This window comes from Nylanderia fulva, unplaced genomic scaffold (assembly GCF_048542155.1).
Source record: "Nylanderia fulva isolate GAGA-0341 unplaced genomic scaffold, ASM4854215v1 Scaffold3, whole genome shotgun sequence".
NCBI classification, from domain to species: domain Eukaryota; kingdom Metazoa; phylum Arthropoda; class Insecta; order Hymenoptera; family Formicidae; genus Nylanderia; species Nylanderia fulva.
Window position 1 is genome coordinate 8,067,431 of NW_028190368.1, and position 16,371 is coordinate 8,083,801.

The following is a 16,371-nucleotide window of genomic DNA, read 5'->3' on the forward strand; positions in this document are numbered from 1 at the left end:
CTATCGACACGCGGCAACATTATTGATCTAGTATTGGTCATTCTAGACAGATGCCGCTGCGATCGATTTATGTATGTCGCGGACACTTCTCTCCTCTCTCTTCACGTCTTTGCCCCAGTCTTCTTTTGGTTGGCATAGCATCAATAATATATAAACTGCACAAATAAAGTGCGGCTATTTAAAATCTGCTCTTTGACAATGTGAGAGCCAAGAGCTTTAATTCGGCCGTAAGTATTCCTGGAATATAATTATTTCTTATCGTGCCATTAGATTTACGATTTAAAAAAAAAATCCTTTTGACTCTGATACTTTGACAAAAGTCTATTGTGTGTGATATTCGACTTTTTTTCTACATAATCTCGTTTAACTGCTGTTTTTTCTTACTTTTAGAATTTTAGCATCTTGATAACGCAATTATTGATCGTGATAAATATAGTGGAGATAATATTGAAATATTTTGAATAGCAATTGAGCATACAACTTCTATTCGGAGAGTCTCAGGATCAGAATTTTATGGTGTAAATTTTTATATTTTCTAGATTGAAGGTCTAATTCTCTTCTAATCATGAAAGGCACTCTTCTGTTCGTAATATTGCTTCAAACATGGATCAGTACGGTTCAACTGTGTCCACAACACTGTTCATGCAAACCAATTGGTGCTCAGGCCGAGTGGCTACGTCTTAAATGTACTGATAATTTACAAGAAATCAATGATGTGGATATTAATGCAGTCAGCGTTGAACTTGTACAACTGTATGTACAATATTATTTTATACTTTGTATGTGTTTTTTTTAGTTTGTAACAATATGGTATGACAATAATTGAATACTCTTTTACAGAGACTTTAGCAAAAATAATATCTACGTCATTCAAGCAGATGCATTTGTAAATCTAACAAATCTCAAACGGCTTGATTTATCAAAAAACAAGATTAATTCTATAGGCGAATATAGTTTTAATGGCCTAGAAAATTTGGAGAAACTGTAAGAACTTATACACTTGTTGTTTATAAGTTTGCTTTAATTATTTTTAATTTTATGAAATGTATGTTTTCAGAGATTTAAGCCAGAATCAGATATCAACGATAGACAGTTATGCATTCAAAAAATTACCAAACCTCAAAAAACTGTAAGTTTACAGTATAAAATAGCATATAAATGTTTTTTTTTTTTTTTTTAAATATATTACTTTTTATCTTATATATTTTTTGCCTTATTGCTCTAGTGATTTGTCTGGAAATAAAATAACTACTCTGGCGCCATTCTTATTTGATAATTTGCTGACCTTAGATCGCTTGTAAGTTAAAGCGCGTTTTATTTATGTTAGTGCACATTAGTTTTAATAGTGGCGTTTCAGCGTTTTTATTATATGAAAAACTATTTCATATTTTATAAGAAAATATTTTGTTGTATTATACAAACTTATGTCGCAACATTTTAGGAAATTAAATGGAAATAGCTTAACTACCTTGAAAGAAGGAACATTTCATGGACTTAAAACGTTAAAACAGCTGTTAGTATATATCAATTCACATATTACATTTATTATAAATATTTGCATAAAATTTACAGTATACTTTGTATTTCAGAGACCTATCCAATAATCCCTGGAATTGTAATTGTGATCTATATTGGATCAGTAATTGGATTTCCAATTCTACAATTAAATTGAAGTAATATATATTGCATATTGGATCATTTACAATGTATTTATATTATAACTCTTTTACATTCAATTTAATATTTCAGTTCATCGCCAGCATGCGCCTCGCCTGTAGGTGTCAAAGGACAACTTCTGAAGAAATTAAGATTTTCAGAAGAGCTTCAATGTCAATGGATATCACCAGCAATTGAAATTCGACCAGTGCAAAATCAAGTAGTTTTTGCTGGAGATTCAATTACATTAAAATGTAGAGCGCCTAGCATTACAGTAGACCACAGTGCTAGATTAAATTGGTTGTGGTATCCTAATGCTTCCGCTGAAATCGTGGACCTGAGTGCTTACAAGGATCCGCGAAAGAGTTTACCCAACATTAAGATTGACAACAGATATCTTTCGGACAGCGGCATTGTAGACAGGTAATATAGAGTTCTTCAGATTATTTCAAAGTATCATGTATTGAATAACATCTACACATCTTTTACATTTTTTTCAGTGCTCTTAGTATAGTTCCGGTTAAAGAGGAACACAATGGACAATGGAATTGCTTATTGGTTTCCGTAAACGGTAACAAGTCCAAGGCAGTCAGCGTAATTGTGATATCCGAGCATACACGTTATTGTCCTCTAGCAGGTAAATGAACGGTTTTGTAGTATAAAGGAATCGTTAAAAATATAAATCTCTTTTTTTCTAGTAACAAGAAACAACAAGGGCGTTTATACCTGGCCGAAAACGATAGTGGGATGGAAAGCAGAACTACCATGCGAAGGCAGTCGTTTATTGCAAACACCTTTAACAGCTTCTTATCACTGCAACATGACTGGTCAGTGGGAACACTTGAATACGGAATTATGCCCGTATGTCTCTCATACGACGAAGATCTTGGAGCAATTTTCGAGAGTAAATCTATCCCTAGCGAGGAGTACTCTGCTGGAAACTGTAAAGAGATTTAAGAATTACACGGGAAACGGCTCGGTAAAGTTAACAGATCCGGTTGAGATCCATTTCATAGTACGAACCATAGAGAATTACTTGAGCTTCTTGATGGACGAGAAGGAACTCGGAATCATGCTGATCGACGTCGTCAGTTCGATGATGAAATTGTCGAAAGAAATGTTGAAGAGAGCGGAAATAAGCTTCAAAGCTTGCACCAGACTGATCAAAACGATCGAACGTATAACGGAATTTACACCGTCCATACAATCTCACACGAAACACTTAGCGCTCGAAGAGTTTCGAGTTAGGCGCGACAGTTTTGGTGGATTAACGTGCACGTGGTATACAAATATTGTCGTGAATGCCGATTCAGACGCGAGATTTTTGCACTGTACAACGATTAACAGAACCATACCGATTGATACGAAGGACAAGATGATAGAAGCTTCTATTCGGTTGCCTGCCTCTTTGCTGCAACGTGCACAAGATAGTGTGATAGCTCAACAGCTCATGATATCCATGTTTAGCGACAGCAGATTATTTCCCAAGATAATTTCAAACGATAGCATGGACATATCAACATGTATTGTTGGCAGTAAACTAAGTAAGTCGAAAATTATGATTATATATCCTTATGTTATATAGTACTACTTTCATATTATGTGGAATGATTTTGATTCATGACTTACATTGTATGTCAATTTTTTGCAGTTGGTGCATCGATACGAAATCTTTCCGAACCAGTTTACGTCATGTTGAAAGCACCGTTGTATTATTACAACGGGAGAAGAGTACCGATACCAGTAGTATGGGACGAAACGTTGAACGATACTGGAGCTTGGACTAGCGATGGATGTCGGTTGAAGAATCTCTTGAATAATTTGATAGTCTTTCATTGCAACAGATTAGGTTATTATGGACTTTTGCAGGAAGTTTCGCATCTTGATATAAATGGAAATAGGTACGAAATCCTTCTGCAAATATTTTTTCTTCAAGTTTTCTTTTCTATCGTCATTCTCTTGTTATTGTTAATATGTCATTTTTTGCAGCATGCATGGAGCGAAATTCAGATATTCACACCCGGCGATATACATAGGAAGTTTTGTGACGATAACGTGCTTGATGATCATGTCCGTGACGTACATTATTTCTTATACATCCATCACAATGCCTAAAAAAGCGAAACATTCTGTTATCAATACCTGGTTCACCATGGCACTACTATCATTTCTATACAGTATCGGCATTCAACAAACCGAACACCTCGAGATTTGTCAAGGCGTCGGCCTCACTCTACATTATTTGTCTCTGTGTTGTTTGTTATGGATGGCAGTATCTGCCAGGTAAGTGTATATATATAAAAATAAATTTTAAAGATAAATAAAACAAAATTATGAACCGCGAGATCATATTCTGTTTCAGCAATATGTACAAAAAACTGGCGAAATCAGGCCTCGATGTGATACCTGACGATGATGTGGATCCTGATCAACCTCTACCCAAGCCCTTGTTAGGACTGTACCTGGTTGGATGGGGTGTGGCCTTAATAATCTGCGGAATCTCCGGCGCGATCAATTTGCGCGAATACGCCGGCTACTCTTATTGCTTCCTTACGTCTGGACCTGGGCTCGCTGCGCTTTTCATACCGTCCGGAATCTTAATCGGGTACCTGCTGATCTTCCTCTTGCTCATCAGACGTGCCATTCAGAATGTCGATGTAAACGCGCAATTATCCGAAGGCACTCAGGCAACGGAGAACATGGATTTGGAATTGTTGGAGCCGAATCCAAATCCTTCTGGGGATAGAAACAGCGTGCGCAGCGCGCAGACAGTTTCTTCCGACATCGAAGATCCGGAACACTCGCAATTTACACAGTGGAAAGGCCAAATTGTCATGCTAGTATTATACCTGATATCCTGGGCCAGCGCAGCTGCAGTGACGGTGAAGCCGTTGAATTCCATGCCCTTCGAAGAGACCATATTCGCGGTGATATACACCATTAGCGTAAGCTCGCTTGGTATGTTCGTCCTATTCTTCTACGGAATCGCTCGCAACGACGTTCGCAACCAGTGGTTAAAGATGCGCTGCTGGCTGGAGAAGCGGAAAAATCGTTGTTGCCGCACCAGAAGCGTGTGCGACGCTAATGCCGCGATTCCGACGCAGCCTCTGGTGCAAAACCTCGTCCCACCGTTGTCGAACGCGCAGGCCGCTCAAGCGATATCCGATACGAATTCCGTGGCTTCATCGAGGAACACCAGCCAGTCGCAACAGATGTACAACTGCTCGAAACTCGCAGATTTTGTGGCCGCCAGCCGAGACAGCGTGACACCCGCCGTTCCTGTCAGCGCGAAGGCAGCCAATCTGATAGTCTTGCATCGTCAACAGTATCGCTCCAACAATTCCGTCACCACATACACCGAGCCGACGTCGGCCTGCGTGGAAATGTTCTACAATCCTCATCAAAGCGGCGTCGCCAGGAAGTTCTTCAAGAAACAACGTAGACACTCCGCGAAGAAGAATAATCTCGGTCCCAGGAAGCAGGGCGACGGCGGGGCGACAAGCGACGGAGGCAGCTGCGTTTCCATACCCCGGCCTACGGCGAAGATCAACAATAGCCTGGACCGCAGCATCCTGAGCAGCAGCGCCAAAGTGAACAACACCAATATACACGTCGAACTGAACCCCATAAACGACGTTAAGAACGTAAATATATTATCGGATAGCGGTGGCAGCATCTCCGAGGAGAGAAACATCCCGATACGCTTTGTCATCGGCCAGGAGAATCTGTTGCGTAGCATCAAGAAGATCAACAACGGCAGTCCTGCGCGGCAGGACAATTCCGTTTCGATAGAAACGTCGCAACCGAAGAGACAGACGGACTCGGACGCGGATGTCTCGAAGACAGATGAGGAGTGGCACCTGCGGAACGTCTCTCAACAATGTAGCCTGGAATACAGCTCCGAGATGGACACGCAGATGACCAGCGAACGAAGCGATCACAACCTGCCGGAGATCTGCGAGAGCGCAGAGGAGTGTTTCTCGAAGAAGAGATACTCCGGTGACGCAAATGAGGTCGAAGTCGTTTCGGAGGAACGTCTTACAGCGAGACGGTTGTATCTCTCCAACAGTATGTACTGCCTACCGTTGGAGCATGAGAGACCCTTAACAAGCAGTTACTGTAACTCGTTAAACGACATTGTACAGCATCGCGAGTACTCCAAGGCGTCGCTTACAGATGTACAGAATGCAATCGGTTCGAATCTGTGCGGACAAGAAGTTCCTGAATCACGACGATCGTTCGATCGTTCGGAACGTTCGCTCTTCGAGATAAACAGCCTGGCTAGTGATAATCCGTGTACATTGACACCGCAGGCAGAAACTCCCTACGCCTGTTCCCTGGCGAATATCCATTGCATCTCCGACAAAAGTTTGGAGGACAATCTTTGCGAGGAATCGCAAACGTCAGATGTAGTAGATAATAATGTGTTTAACGTACCCGAGTCGAAGGATCTTTTATTAGAAAAGAATTTCGATTCTCTCGCTGATATTCCGTCAATTAGTAAATCCAGCTCGCACGATATTAATAATTTTAGTTTAATCAATGAAACGAGCGCGTGTTTGGAGCCTAGAAAGTCGTGTGATATTCAACAGTTCGAAGCTAATGAGATCTATTTGCATGAACCAGTGAGTCATTTGCCTGTTAAAAAAGAAACAAGCGTTTAATGTATAATAATTTCGCTCACTTCCTACAACGACGTGTTTATTTTATTTATTTTTTTTTGTTTTTCATAACTTTATGTATGAGAACTAGCACATTTGTGTCATTTGTATTATACATATACGAATTAATTTCTACTAAAACTGTGTTCAATAATGTTCCGAGCATTAAATATTTGTATTTTTATTATTTATATCACGCATTTTAAAAAATAATTTAAAGAATTTGTATATAATAAAAATTAAATATATATATATATATATATATATATATATATATATACATATATATAGATAGATAGATAGATAGATAGATAGATAGATAGATATAGATATAGATATAGATATAGATATAGATATAGATATAGATATAGATATATAGGATATCTTTAGCCAAGCTTGACGATTTTAAAACTCAATATAAACATTACATACTAATTAACCAAAGCTATTAAATGATTTCAATTTGTTAAAGAAATTTAATTCAAAAAATTTGGATTTAAAAAAAAGGACAAAACACTTGATTTTTACAACATTACTCATCATATATCCAGAATACTTTTGAATTATCACGTGAAGACGTGAATATAAAATTATTTTGGCTGTGAAACATTTTCTTTCAATTTTATCATCTATGAATAATTGTACTGAGAGCAATATTTTACAGTATTATAATTATTTTCTCTAATTTTTTATGGATATCTGCATTTTTATGATGTCTAAAGTTTATACAATATTATATTTTATCTTAAGAAGATTGATATCATGCTTTGTATAACTGCCTAATATATAAACTGAAAAAGACATATAGGAAAACTATTTCTGTAAATTGAAGACTGAGAATTAAAAAAATTAAATTTATGAGATTAAATATCATTACCAATCGACTTTTACAAATATATATGCATATATATCTTAACTGTACGAAAAAATTTTCTTGGCTATCATGCCTGGTACTATATTGTAAATAGAATTTGATTAAGTTTCTAGAATGAAGTAATTCATATGAAGTGTAGTTTATATATAAGTTAAAGAGAATAGCTCGAAAGATTTTACATATTTCTTTGTATACTATTTAATATTTTGACTTTTATACATATATATATGTATATTTTAACTTTTATACTAATTTCTTAACAAATTATAAATTTGAATATATGTATGATTGTACAAGACCAGTTACTCTAATTATACGTGTATATTGTACAAAATCTATGTCTATTTTATACATAATTATTTACAACATATTTCTATAATACTTGACATTCCAGGAACCTTCACACACCTAATGTCGAATACTCAAAGTTGGAACGCAAAGTATATGTGATGTAAATTTATATATATGTATAATTTTATATTATAATTATTATATATATTAAATTATATTATATTATATTATATATATATATAGTAATATATATATATATATATATATATATATATATTTATAATTATTATATATAGTAATATATATTTATAATAATATATATATCTATAAATATAATATATAAATTTATATACATCTATATATTCTCATCTCTCAAAACTGATAAACGCTTCTGTTGTTTCGGATCTCGATCATATACTAAAATAATAGTAATTTATCATATATCCTTGTACTATCCCATAATTGTTCCCAATTGAAAATTACTTCGGAATTACATGCATTACAATCTAAATTTTTGCACCTTTCGACTTGGGTTCGTCCAACCAATCTTTCGGATTTTTCAGTACTTCCAAAAGCTGCGATTCCTTCGAGCCGTCTTTGGGCTCCTGCATGTACTCCCATTTGGCATTCAAGGGCAGAGACATGAGGATGCTTTCGTATCGCGCCCCAGGTGTATATAGGCCGAATTTGGTTCCTCGATCATAGATCAAATTAAACTCGACGTATCTACCTCGTCGCAATAATTGCCATTGTCTCTCGTGGTATCCGTAGCCGTCGTCCTTGTGCTTCTTCACCAAGGGAATATATGACGGAATGACTGCCTCGGCACACGAGGTCACGAACTGAAACGCCTCGTTCTGACTTGGATTGTCCAGGTCGTCGAAAAATATCCCGCCTACGCCGCGTCGTTCTTTACGATGTTTGATGTAGAAGTAATCGTCGCACCACTTCTTGAACCTGGCGTAGTAGGAAGGGTCGTGCTTGTCGCAAGCGGTCTTCAACGTTTTATGGAAATGCTCGACGTCCTCCTCGTTCAGGTAATACGGCGTGAGATCCGTGCCGCCTCCGAACCACCATTGTGTGGTACCATCTGAATTCTCTATCTCAAAGTAACGATAGTTGAAATGAATCGTAGGAATCATAGGATTGCGTGGATGAATTACAGCACTTACGCCTGCGGCGAAGAAGGGTACAGAGTCTTCCATCTTCTTGCCACGTGCTCTCATCTGTGTAATCGCATTAGGTGGCAATATGCCATTCACCACAGAGACATTAACGCCAGCTTTCTCGAATACTTGCCCATCTTGTAGCACGCAGGTGATACCGCCACCACCCTCTTTCCTGGACCAGCGATCCACTCTGAAAGTGGATCCATCGTTCTCCAACGATTCAAGGGCTCTGCAGAAATCTGCTTGTGTCTTCATCACCAGCAGCTCCATTTTCGTCCTCATGTTATTCTGATCCTCCTGTAATTTCTCGACAGACGTGATAGGCTTTGCCATAAAAGTTTTAACATAATTGTGCAAATCTTTGTGCGCTGCAAAAACTGTGGTGACATTAGATACACTATAGGCTGCGAGTCCTGTCAAGATTCCTGTTCCAATATGCTTGAGATGTTTTGATTTGCTCCATGTAATGTAGCAGTTTATACTGTGGCCACATAGGTTTTTCCAATTCCTTAAAAGGATATTTGTAGCCATTCTTTTCAATTATGTGTATTAATATCTGTAACAAAATTTGAAATCTTATTTTTCTGCAGGATTTTTCCCACGCAAGATATTCTTATAATTATATAATTGAAAACAGTTTTTCGATTTGATATCAGATCATTAGATTAGATTAATAATTAATATCCATGATTGAAAAATCGCTTGAAAAATGAAAAATAATATCTTTTCCAATTCCTATTCCTTGTATACTCAACACTTGTCTAACATGATTAAGAATAGGATTATTAATACTTACTCTATTAAATAAAAAATGGACACGAATTTCAAGAAGAAAATATTGAAGTTTTGAAATATTCAATTAGTTTCACGAGGTTAGAAACTCACTCGATAAAACAGTGCGTGTATAATAAAATTTCACACAATTTATCACATAAGAAATTAATAAAATTTATTTTAGTATAAAATTGCAATAAAATATTGATAAAATTAATTTTGATAAAATGACAAGCCATTTAATTTAATAACTTGAAAAGTTCAGATGTTAAATGTTTAATAAGCAGCAACACACATCTACTTCATGGCAATATTTATATATTTTTCTAAATTCGAATATAACTGCTTCATTCGTTATAACAATTGTAAATTAGTAAACATGTGTTATTTATACAGTTTTATATGCTAGGTTGATCTATTGCTTCATAGATTTCATATCTATGTCTGATGGTGTTCTCATCAAAATATGTGTTAAATTTTTTCCAGTCTCGTCTACGTTTAGGATTCCTTTTACTCCACTTTGGAGCCAAGTTTGGCATCAAGCCTATAAGAAGAAAGAAAAACAATTATTAACATATATTTCTAAATGAAACAATGTACAATATATTTAAAGCAACACTTGCAAACCTGCTTTCTGAGCCATAGCTACCAGGGTGGAAACTCTTTTCTGTTGCACATCACACAGACCCGTTATTCTACGTGGTAACATACAGCCATCTGTTCGCAGGAACTGACTTAGTATAAGAACATCCTGCAAAAGATAAGAATAGCTTTAAATTAGCACAAAATAGAATATAAACCATGTCACCTTAGAGAGAACTTACTGTATGTTTAACATTAAGTCTTGTGGCACAAAGGGGACATGCTTTGCATTTCAGTTTCACTTGCAGATGTTCCTTCTTGTTAGGTACAATACGAGCTTCGATGGTTAAAACCTTGCCATCCTTCTTTTCGATTACTGTGTCAAATATATAATAAATAACATTTTAGCAGACGAATATGTAGAAAAAGATTTTTAAGATGCATTCCCTATTTAACAGGTAATATTTAATAGCAAACTTTAATAACAAATATAAATAACATTTTAGCAGACGAATATGCAGAAAAAGATTTTTAAAATGCAGTCCCTATTTGACAGGTGACATAATATTTAATAACAAACTCACTTTCTCTTAAACATGTGGTTGCGGACAGCGATATATTTCTAATAGGTTCAGGTATCATTAAACTTTTCCCAAATTGTTTTATATATTGACATAGGATCGCCATCCTTGTTTAATTGTAAAATTATCAACATGCAGTGCAGCGCACAGCGACTGTCACAAATTTCTATTATACTAGATGGCGATGCATAATCGAGAAAACGGAACGTCATAGACATATAAAATATATAGACGGGCAAAAGTAACATTTCAGTAATTTTAGTAATTTCTAGATACAATTTGGTGATTTCTTTCATTTAGCGCAGAAATTATGTATTTTTCAATGGCGGAACGATAACGGATATTTGTGGCTAGTTGATGTGCGACGATATATGGTGTAATATAAATTCAATATTTATTACAAATAAAGATGTTATAAATGTTTGGTTGGATACAGATGAGAAAGAATAAAATCTCTAACAAATCTATGGATGTAAGAAATTGAGATATAATACCAAAAATATAATATATATTTGTATTGTAATTAATTTTTTTATATAAAATATCGAAATAAGTAAGGCAGAATTCTCCAGATAAATTTGTGAACTCTAAATTCAGAGTGCGTTTTACATCGTTATCTCTATAAATACGCACATATTTGTTGGATAAAAGAATTACACATCAACTACATTAATATGCCGAAAATACCACAAATGCCGAAAATTCGAAAGGTCAAAAGGGTTAGTGTGCTTACTAAAAGGTCACAGTGCTTAGGAAAACATTACAAGGAACGATCATATAGACCATGTAAGAGAGTTAGAATTCTTCATCGATTGCTTATCTTAAGTATATTTTTTTCTATATTATTGTCATTATTTTATTAACAAAATTATTTATTTTCAGTATATGAAAAATTAAAGAGCAACAATAGCTTCTTGGCGAAGGCTCTTTCAAAGGAAAAACAAAACAGTCAATCTTTATTTACGCAGAATGTTCAGCTAATTGCAGAGAATCAACAGTTAAACCTAGTATGCAACACACAAAATGTAAGTATAATTAACATTGAAAAATAAAATAAGTGCATGAAACACAAATTTATTTATTAAAACAAAAGTAATAACTGACACAATTTTCAATCAGAATGTAGAAAGATTAGAAGATTGTACAAAAAAAAAAAGGGATAAATATTGGGAAAATGCTATTAAAAATCTTAAATTATATATAGATATATAATATTGTGGTGATCATATTGACACATGCACAATTGCAATAGCTGAAACACACACACATACAGACACACATATTCAAGAACGAATATCATGAGGAGAAATAAGGAACGAACACAACAGACGAGACAGAAAATCAAAGATATGAATCGAGATTTGTATTTACTTCTTGCTTCTCGATATTTATTCCCGAATGTGTCTGTATGTGTGTGAGTGTTTTAACTATTGTGGTTGAACATGTGTCAATATGATCTCCACAATATTTATTATAGATTATATAATATTGATTATATAAATATATAGATATAATAGATTTATTTAAATTTTTTTAATATGTTTATTTTTATCAAATTTATGCAATATATTTTGGTTTGATTCTTTCCTAGTTTTATTTTTGTTCTAATTTTTAATCAACATTTTTAAAATCTTTTAAAATTTGGAATTTTTTAATTAATTTATATTTATTATCTGTTTTTTAGACTGTGATTGCTAATGTAGTGAATAACTCGAAAGAAATATTGAAGATGTTGATTACTTTGACTGGTTACATAACAAGTACTTTATCTATGTGTCAAGAACTCACTGCTTCCACTACCACTAGGAGAATATCATCTATTCCAGATGAAAGTAAGGAATATTTCAACATTGTTGCTAAATTTCAAAGATTTCTTGCAACTTACTGTACATTTTTTGTTAGAAACATATTATCTCTGTACTGTATTGTAAATCTTTATATTTTTGGAATATTTCAGGAAAAGAACCATCTAATAGATTGTCAACAAAATCACCTACTAAAGGTGTAGTAAAACCCATGGTGGGTGGACACACTATTACTAAACCCACAATTAATTTAAGTCGAGTTAATATGGAAACTATATCAAGATTAAGTGATATACAAGAAGTAACCACTCCTAATAGTTCAGAGATAAGTGAAAATCGATCATCAATTACTGTTTCTTTACCATCTACGCCACTTAGATATGTATGTATATATTTATTTTGTATCATTATTTTTATATACACATCTATATATCTATTTTTTATAAACATGCAATTATTTTAGGAAAATAATCGAAATTCATGTAGAATGCCAGAAAGACTAACGATCTCTTCACCTAGAATTAATGGTAAATTATTCATTTATGCTTAAATTACTTAATCGTGATAAATTTCTTGCTCAATTAATATAATTATTAACATTTAGATACATCACTTACATCTGCTGATGAAGAAAGATTAAGAAGAAGAAGAAGAAATCATTCCAAGCGAATATCAGGATCTTATTCGCGATCGCGAAGCAGATGGTCTGATGAAGCTCCAACAACCAGCACAAATTATATTAATGTAGCTAGTCCTACAATACAACTTAAAGATATATCCAATTTACTACGTAATTCTCAAACTATTAATATTAGAAGAGTAAGTCCTTATCTATATATACATACACACACATATATAAAATATTTCTAATAAAATACTTTCTTCTTATCTTTTATTTGGAAATATTATATATTGTCAAATTGTTAATGTAGCATTACTATTTTTGTAGATAATTGAGAACAGAATTGATGACATTGAAAATCAGGAGAATAATGATAATGCGCCTGGTCCATCAGAAAGAAATGTCATAATATCAGAGACCCGTATGTCTAATTCAAACGAAGAAAATAAAACACACGCACAAACATCAAAAAAGGATTCCAATATACAAATAAGCAGCAAGGATAAAGGTCTTAACAAAAATCCAAATGTAATGGAAAATTCAAGATTGTCGCAGACTAATACTAGGAATTGGGAAGAAGAAGATCCGTTAGAAGGTCCAAGCTGGCTATTTAATAATACCATACCATCGCGGGATACTGAACCAGAAGAGCTTAATCATTCACATGATCTTTCTGATGTCAATAATAACACATCTCAATTAATATATGATGATGATGAATCGAGTAGTGCAGAAAGTAATACAGAAGAGTTATCATTGCAACAAAATTTAAATGAACCTGTGAGTGATGTTCAAATTTTAGATACAGATTCAACACCTGTCACTGATCACTGTGAATCTTATTCGCATGAGAATAATGAAAATGATGATAATTTTTGCCAACTTTTATCAGCAAATGTAGTCAGTCGTAAAGAAAATTTATATAATATAGAGGATAGTGATTCTGGAGAGGATACAATAAATTTTGCACGTTTTGTGACACTAAGACGAGGAGAACACCCCGAAGAGACAGAAGATTTTACACTAATGTTATCGCGTCAACCAATGCGAAACATGCAATTTAATATTAATGAGCTGAGATTGCCTAATTTGGAAGAAACCACGATGAATATTAACGGGATTGACACCGATGCTACTGCAAGATCAAGCATTGCGAATAATTCGATATTATCTGCGTCAAATCAAACTCTCAATGAATCGGAACGCGATGAGACTGCCATGAGAAACCTACCATTAAGTTCAGTTGAGGATAATGAGACAGAGTCGACATCACAGAAAAAGAATTTAAATAGAAAGGCAAAGAAAGATGTAAATAAAATAGCGAAAACGTTGAACTCGGAAAATGAGATAAATCATATAAAAAATAATTCGAAAATTGAGAACAAGACAAAACGAAAAGATAAATCGCGAAATAATAAAGATCCAAGCAAGGCGAAAGTTGTTTTGGAGAAGCTTAATGAATATCATGTTAAATCGAGAACGCCATTAGCTGATGATATAGAATCTCGAAACTCTCATGATCACATGTATGTATAATTATAAATTGTTAGAATGTTTGTGTATAAAAATTCTTTTCACGAATTGTGTAAATTATACAAGCATTTAATATTTTGGATTTGCAGGAAAGAAACTATGTCCAATTCAGAACTAGACGAAACTGGGGATTCGGAAAGTAATATGAACACTAACTATGCTTCAGGTCGCCTTAGACGAAGAAAGGCGCCGGTAAATTTGAAAGAGCCTACTTTGCAAAAGTAAGTAAAAATGGAATAAAATACGTCTAATAAAATTTATCTTATTTAAATATTGGAATACTGTAGAAATTGTAACGTTATATTTCTCTGTCTTTTAGGAAACTAAGACGAAATTAACGAGAAGGCTGATAAATAACAAATATAAAACAAGATAAATTATTATTCGTATTATCAATATGATGATTGATGTAAATCAAGACAAAATTATTATTTGCATTATCTTATTGATGAAATGATGCTGAACGGTTTTTTTTTATTCAATTGTGATTTTTAACAGAGTAATGTAAAAATAGTTCTGCATAACATATACAAATTATTTGAACAGTTATAAAATATTAAATGCTACTCTCTCTATCATTTTTTCTTTTTTTTGTTAGCTGATGTTTTAGAACAAAAAAAATTAAATAATATAAATATTCAACATGTAATGCCCATTATTATTCACAGCGACATGTAGTCCCCATTAAGATTCACAATGATCAGTGACATGCGTTGCATCTGTATCTAAAATTTGAATATTCTTCACAGGTTCATTTAAAGGTTGCTCTTCTGTGCTGCTTTCTACATTGCTCGGTTATTTAAGATAGTTGCTATAATGCAATCTTAAATAATCTTGATTTACAATTATACATGTAATCATGACCGTTTCGGGATTCTATATTATCAGCTAATGACGATTTTTGCCTTACTTGGATCTTGATTAATTTATCTTTTTTATTGTAAATTTATTTATAATAAAAAAGATAAATTGCGGAACAATCAGGATCCAAGCAAGGCAAAAGTCATTAGCTGATGATATAGAATTCCGAAACGCTCATAATTACATGTATAATTGTAAATCAAGATTATTTAAGATAATTGCATTATTGCAACTATCTTAAATAATCGAGTAGTGCAGAAAGTAACACAGAAGAGTTATCATTGCAACAAAATGGCAACAAAGTCGCCATCAGCTTAGAATCCTTTTAATTTCCGAAATATTTTTTATGACTTGTTTCATTTTTGAATTTCAACATTTTCGCCATTTTATTTACATCTTTTTTCGCCTTTCTAATAATAATTTCGTGGGGCCTATATGTTGAATACTTGTAGTATATTATTTTTATTGACACGTAGCATTTAATAATTGGTCTTCGTATTACTATGTTCCAAGTATAAACTAATTTGTATATCTTTTTTTTTAACTAATGTTTTTTAACTAATACAATATTGTATTATTTTATATTCTCTTAATACAAAAGTTATATCTCACTGCAAATTTTCATCAAATCCATGAGTGATATTTAAACTTTAGATACAAGTTTCCATCGCCACTTGTATCTGGTATAAATTTTATCTGTACATACTTATAATGGTAGAATTTTACTAAACTACTTTGAGTAGCAACTGTGTCTGATCATAAAAGAAAAAAAATTTGAGAAGATTGATACAGCAAATGAGAGTTATTTTTAGGTAGATGTTTATGTAAAATTTTTAAGTAGTTTCATAACATTATAATTCTTTGTCTTTTTTTTTAGGAAACTGAGACAAAACAAGTCAGAAGACAAACGAATGATTAATATAAAATAAGATAAATTATTCCATGTATATCGGATTATGATA

General features: G+C 33.6%; 4 protein-coding genes across 8 annotated transcripts; 2 read left to right on the top strand and 2 right to left on the bottom strand.

Annotated features, from left to right (window-relative positions):
* The first annotated feature begins 85 nt into the window (after window positions 1-85).
* Remo (Remoulade) lies at window positions 86-7,516 on the top strand. Of its 2 annotated transcripts, XM_085484572.1 has the most exons (13): window positions 86-227; window positions 540-753; window positions 841-984; window positions 1,058-1,129; window positions 1,226-1,297; window positions 1,442-1,513; window positions 1,590-1,673; window positions 1,750-2,079; window positions 2,157-2,293; window positions 2,355-3,200; window positions 3,308-3,557; window positions 3,646-3,939; window positions 4,019-7,516. In XM_085484572.1, the coding sequence occupies exons 2-13, from the start codon at window positions 566-568 to the stop codon at window positions 6,318-6,320; spliced, it is 4,791 nt and encodes a 1,596-aa protein (XP_085340698.1). In that variant the 5' UTR covers window positions 86-227; window positions 540-565; the 3' UTR covers window positions 6,321-7,516. The 2 variants fall into 2 exon arrangements, with proteins under 2 accessions (XP_085340698.1, XP_085340699.1); XM_085484573.1 differs by lacking the exon at window positions 1,226-1,297.
* On the bottom strand, window positions 7,494-9,538 carry Coprox (oxygen-dependent coproporphyrinogen-III oxidase). Of its 2 annotated transcripts, XM_029316904.2 has the most exons (3): window positions 9,448-9,538; window positions 8,003-9,207; window positions 7,494-7,899 (listed from the first exon to the last, which is right to left on the bottom strand). In XM_029316904.2, the coding sequence occupies exons 2-3, from the start codon at window positions 9,180-9,182 to the stop codon at window positions 7,838-7,840; spliced, it is 1,242 nt and encodes a 413-aa protein (XP_029172737.1). In that variant the 5' UTR covers window positions 9,183-9,207; window positions 9,448-9,538; the 3' UTR covers window positions 7,494-7,837. The 2 variants fall into 2 exon arrangements, with proteins under 2 accessions (XP_029172737.1, XP_085340700.1); XM_085484574.1 differs by having other exon boundaries at window positions 7,832-9,207; window positions 9,448-9,537.
* Window positions 9,539-9,726: 188 nt separating this feature from the next.
* mRpS18A (mitochondrial ribosomal protein S18A) lies at window positions 9,727-10,766 on the bottom strand. Its single transcript, XM_029316915.2, has 4 exons — window positions 10,592-10,766; window positions 10,250-10,383; window positions 10,053-10,176; window positions 9,727-9,969 (listed from the first exon to the last, which is right to left on the bottom strand). The coding sequence occupies exons 1-4, from the start codon at window positions 10,692-10,694 to the stop codon at window positions 9,824-9,826; spliced, it is 507 nt and encodes a 168-aa protein (XP_029172748.2). The 5' UTR covers window positions 10,695-10,766; the 3' UTR covers window positions 9,727-9,823.
* Window positions 10,767-10,896: 130 nt separating this feature from the next.
* On the top strand, window positions 10,897-16,205 carry LOC114941785 (uncharacterized). Of its 3 annotated transcripts, none has more exons than XM_029316913.2 (10): window positions 10,897-11,060; window positions 11,143-11,374; window positions 11,471-11,613; window positions 12,273-12,420; window positions 12,546-12,775; window positions 12,857-12,920; window positions 12,998-13,212; window positions 13,343-14,541; window positions 14,638-14,769; window positions 14,868-16,205. In XM_029316913.2, exons 2-10 carry the CDS (start codon window positions 11,263-11,265, stop codon window positions 14,884-14,886), a joined length of 2,262 nt encoding a protein of 753 aa, XP_029172746.2. In that variant the 5' UTR covers window positions 10,897-11,060; window positions 11,143-11,262; the 3' UTR covers window positions 14,887-16,205. The 3 variants fall into 3 exon arrangements, with proteins under 3 accessions (XP_029172746.2, XP_029172747.2, XP_029172745.2); XM_029316914.2 differs by having other exon boundaries at window positions 11,161-11,374; XM_029316912.2 differs by having other exon boundaries at window positions 10,897-11,374.
* The last annotated feature ends 166 nt before the right edge of the window (window positions 16,206-16,371 follow it).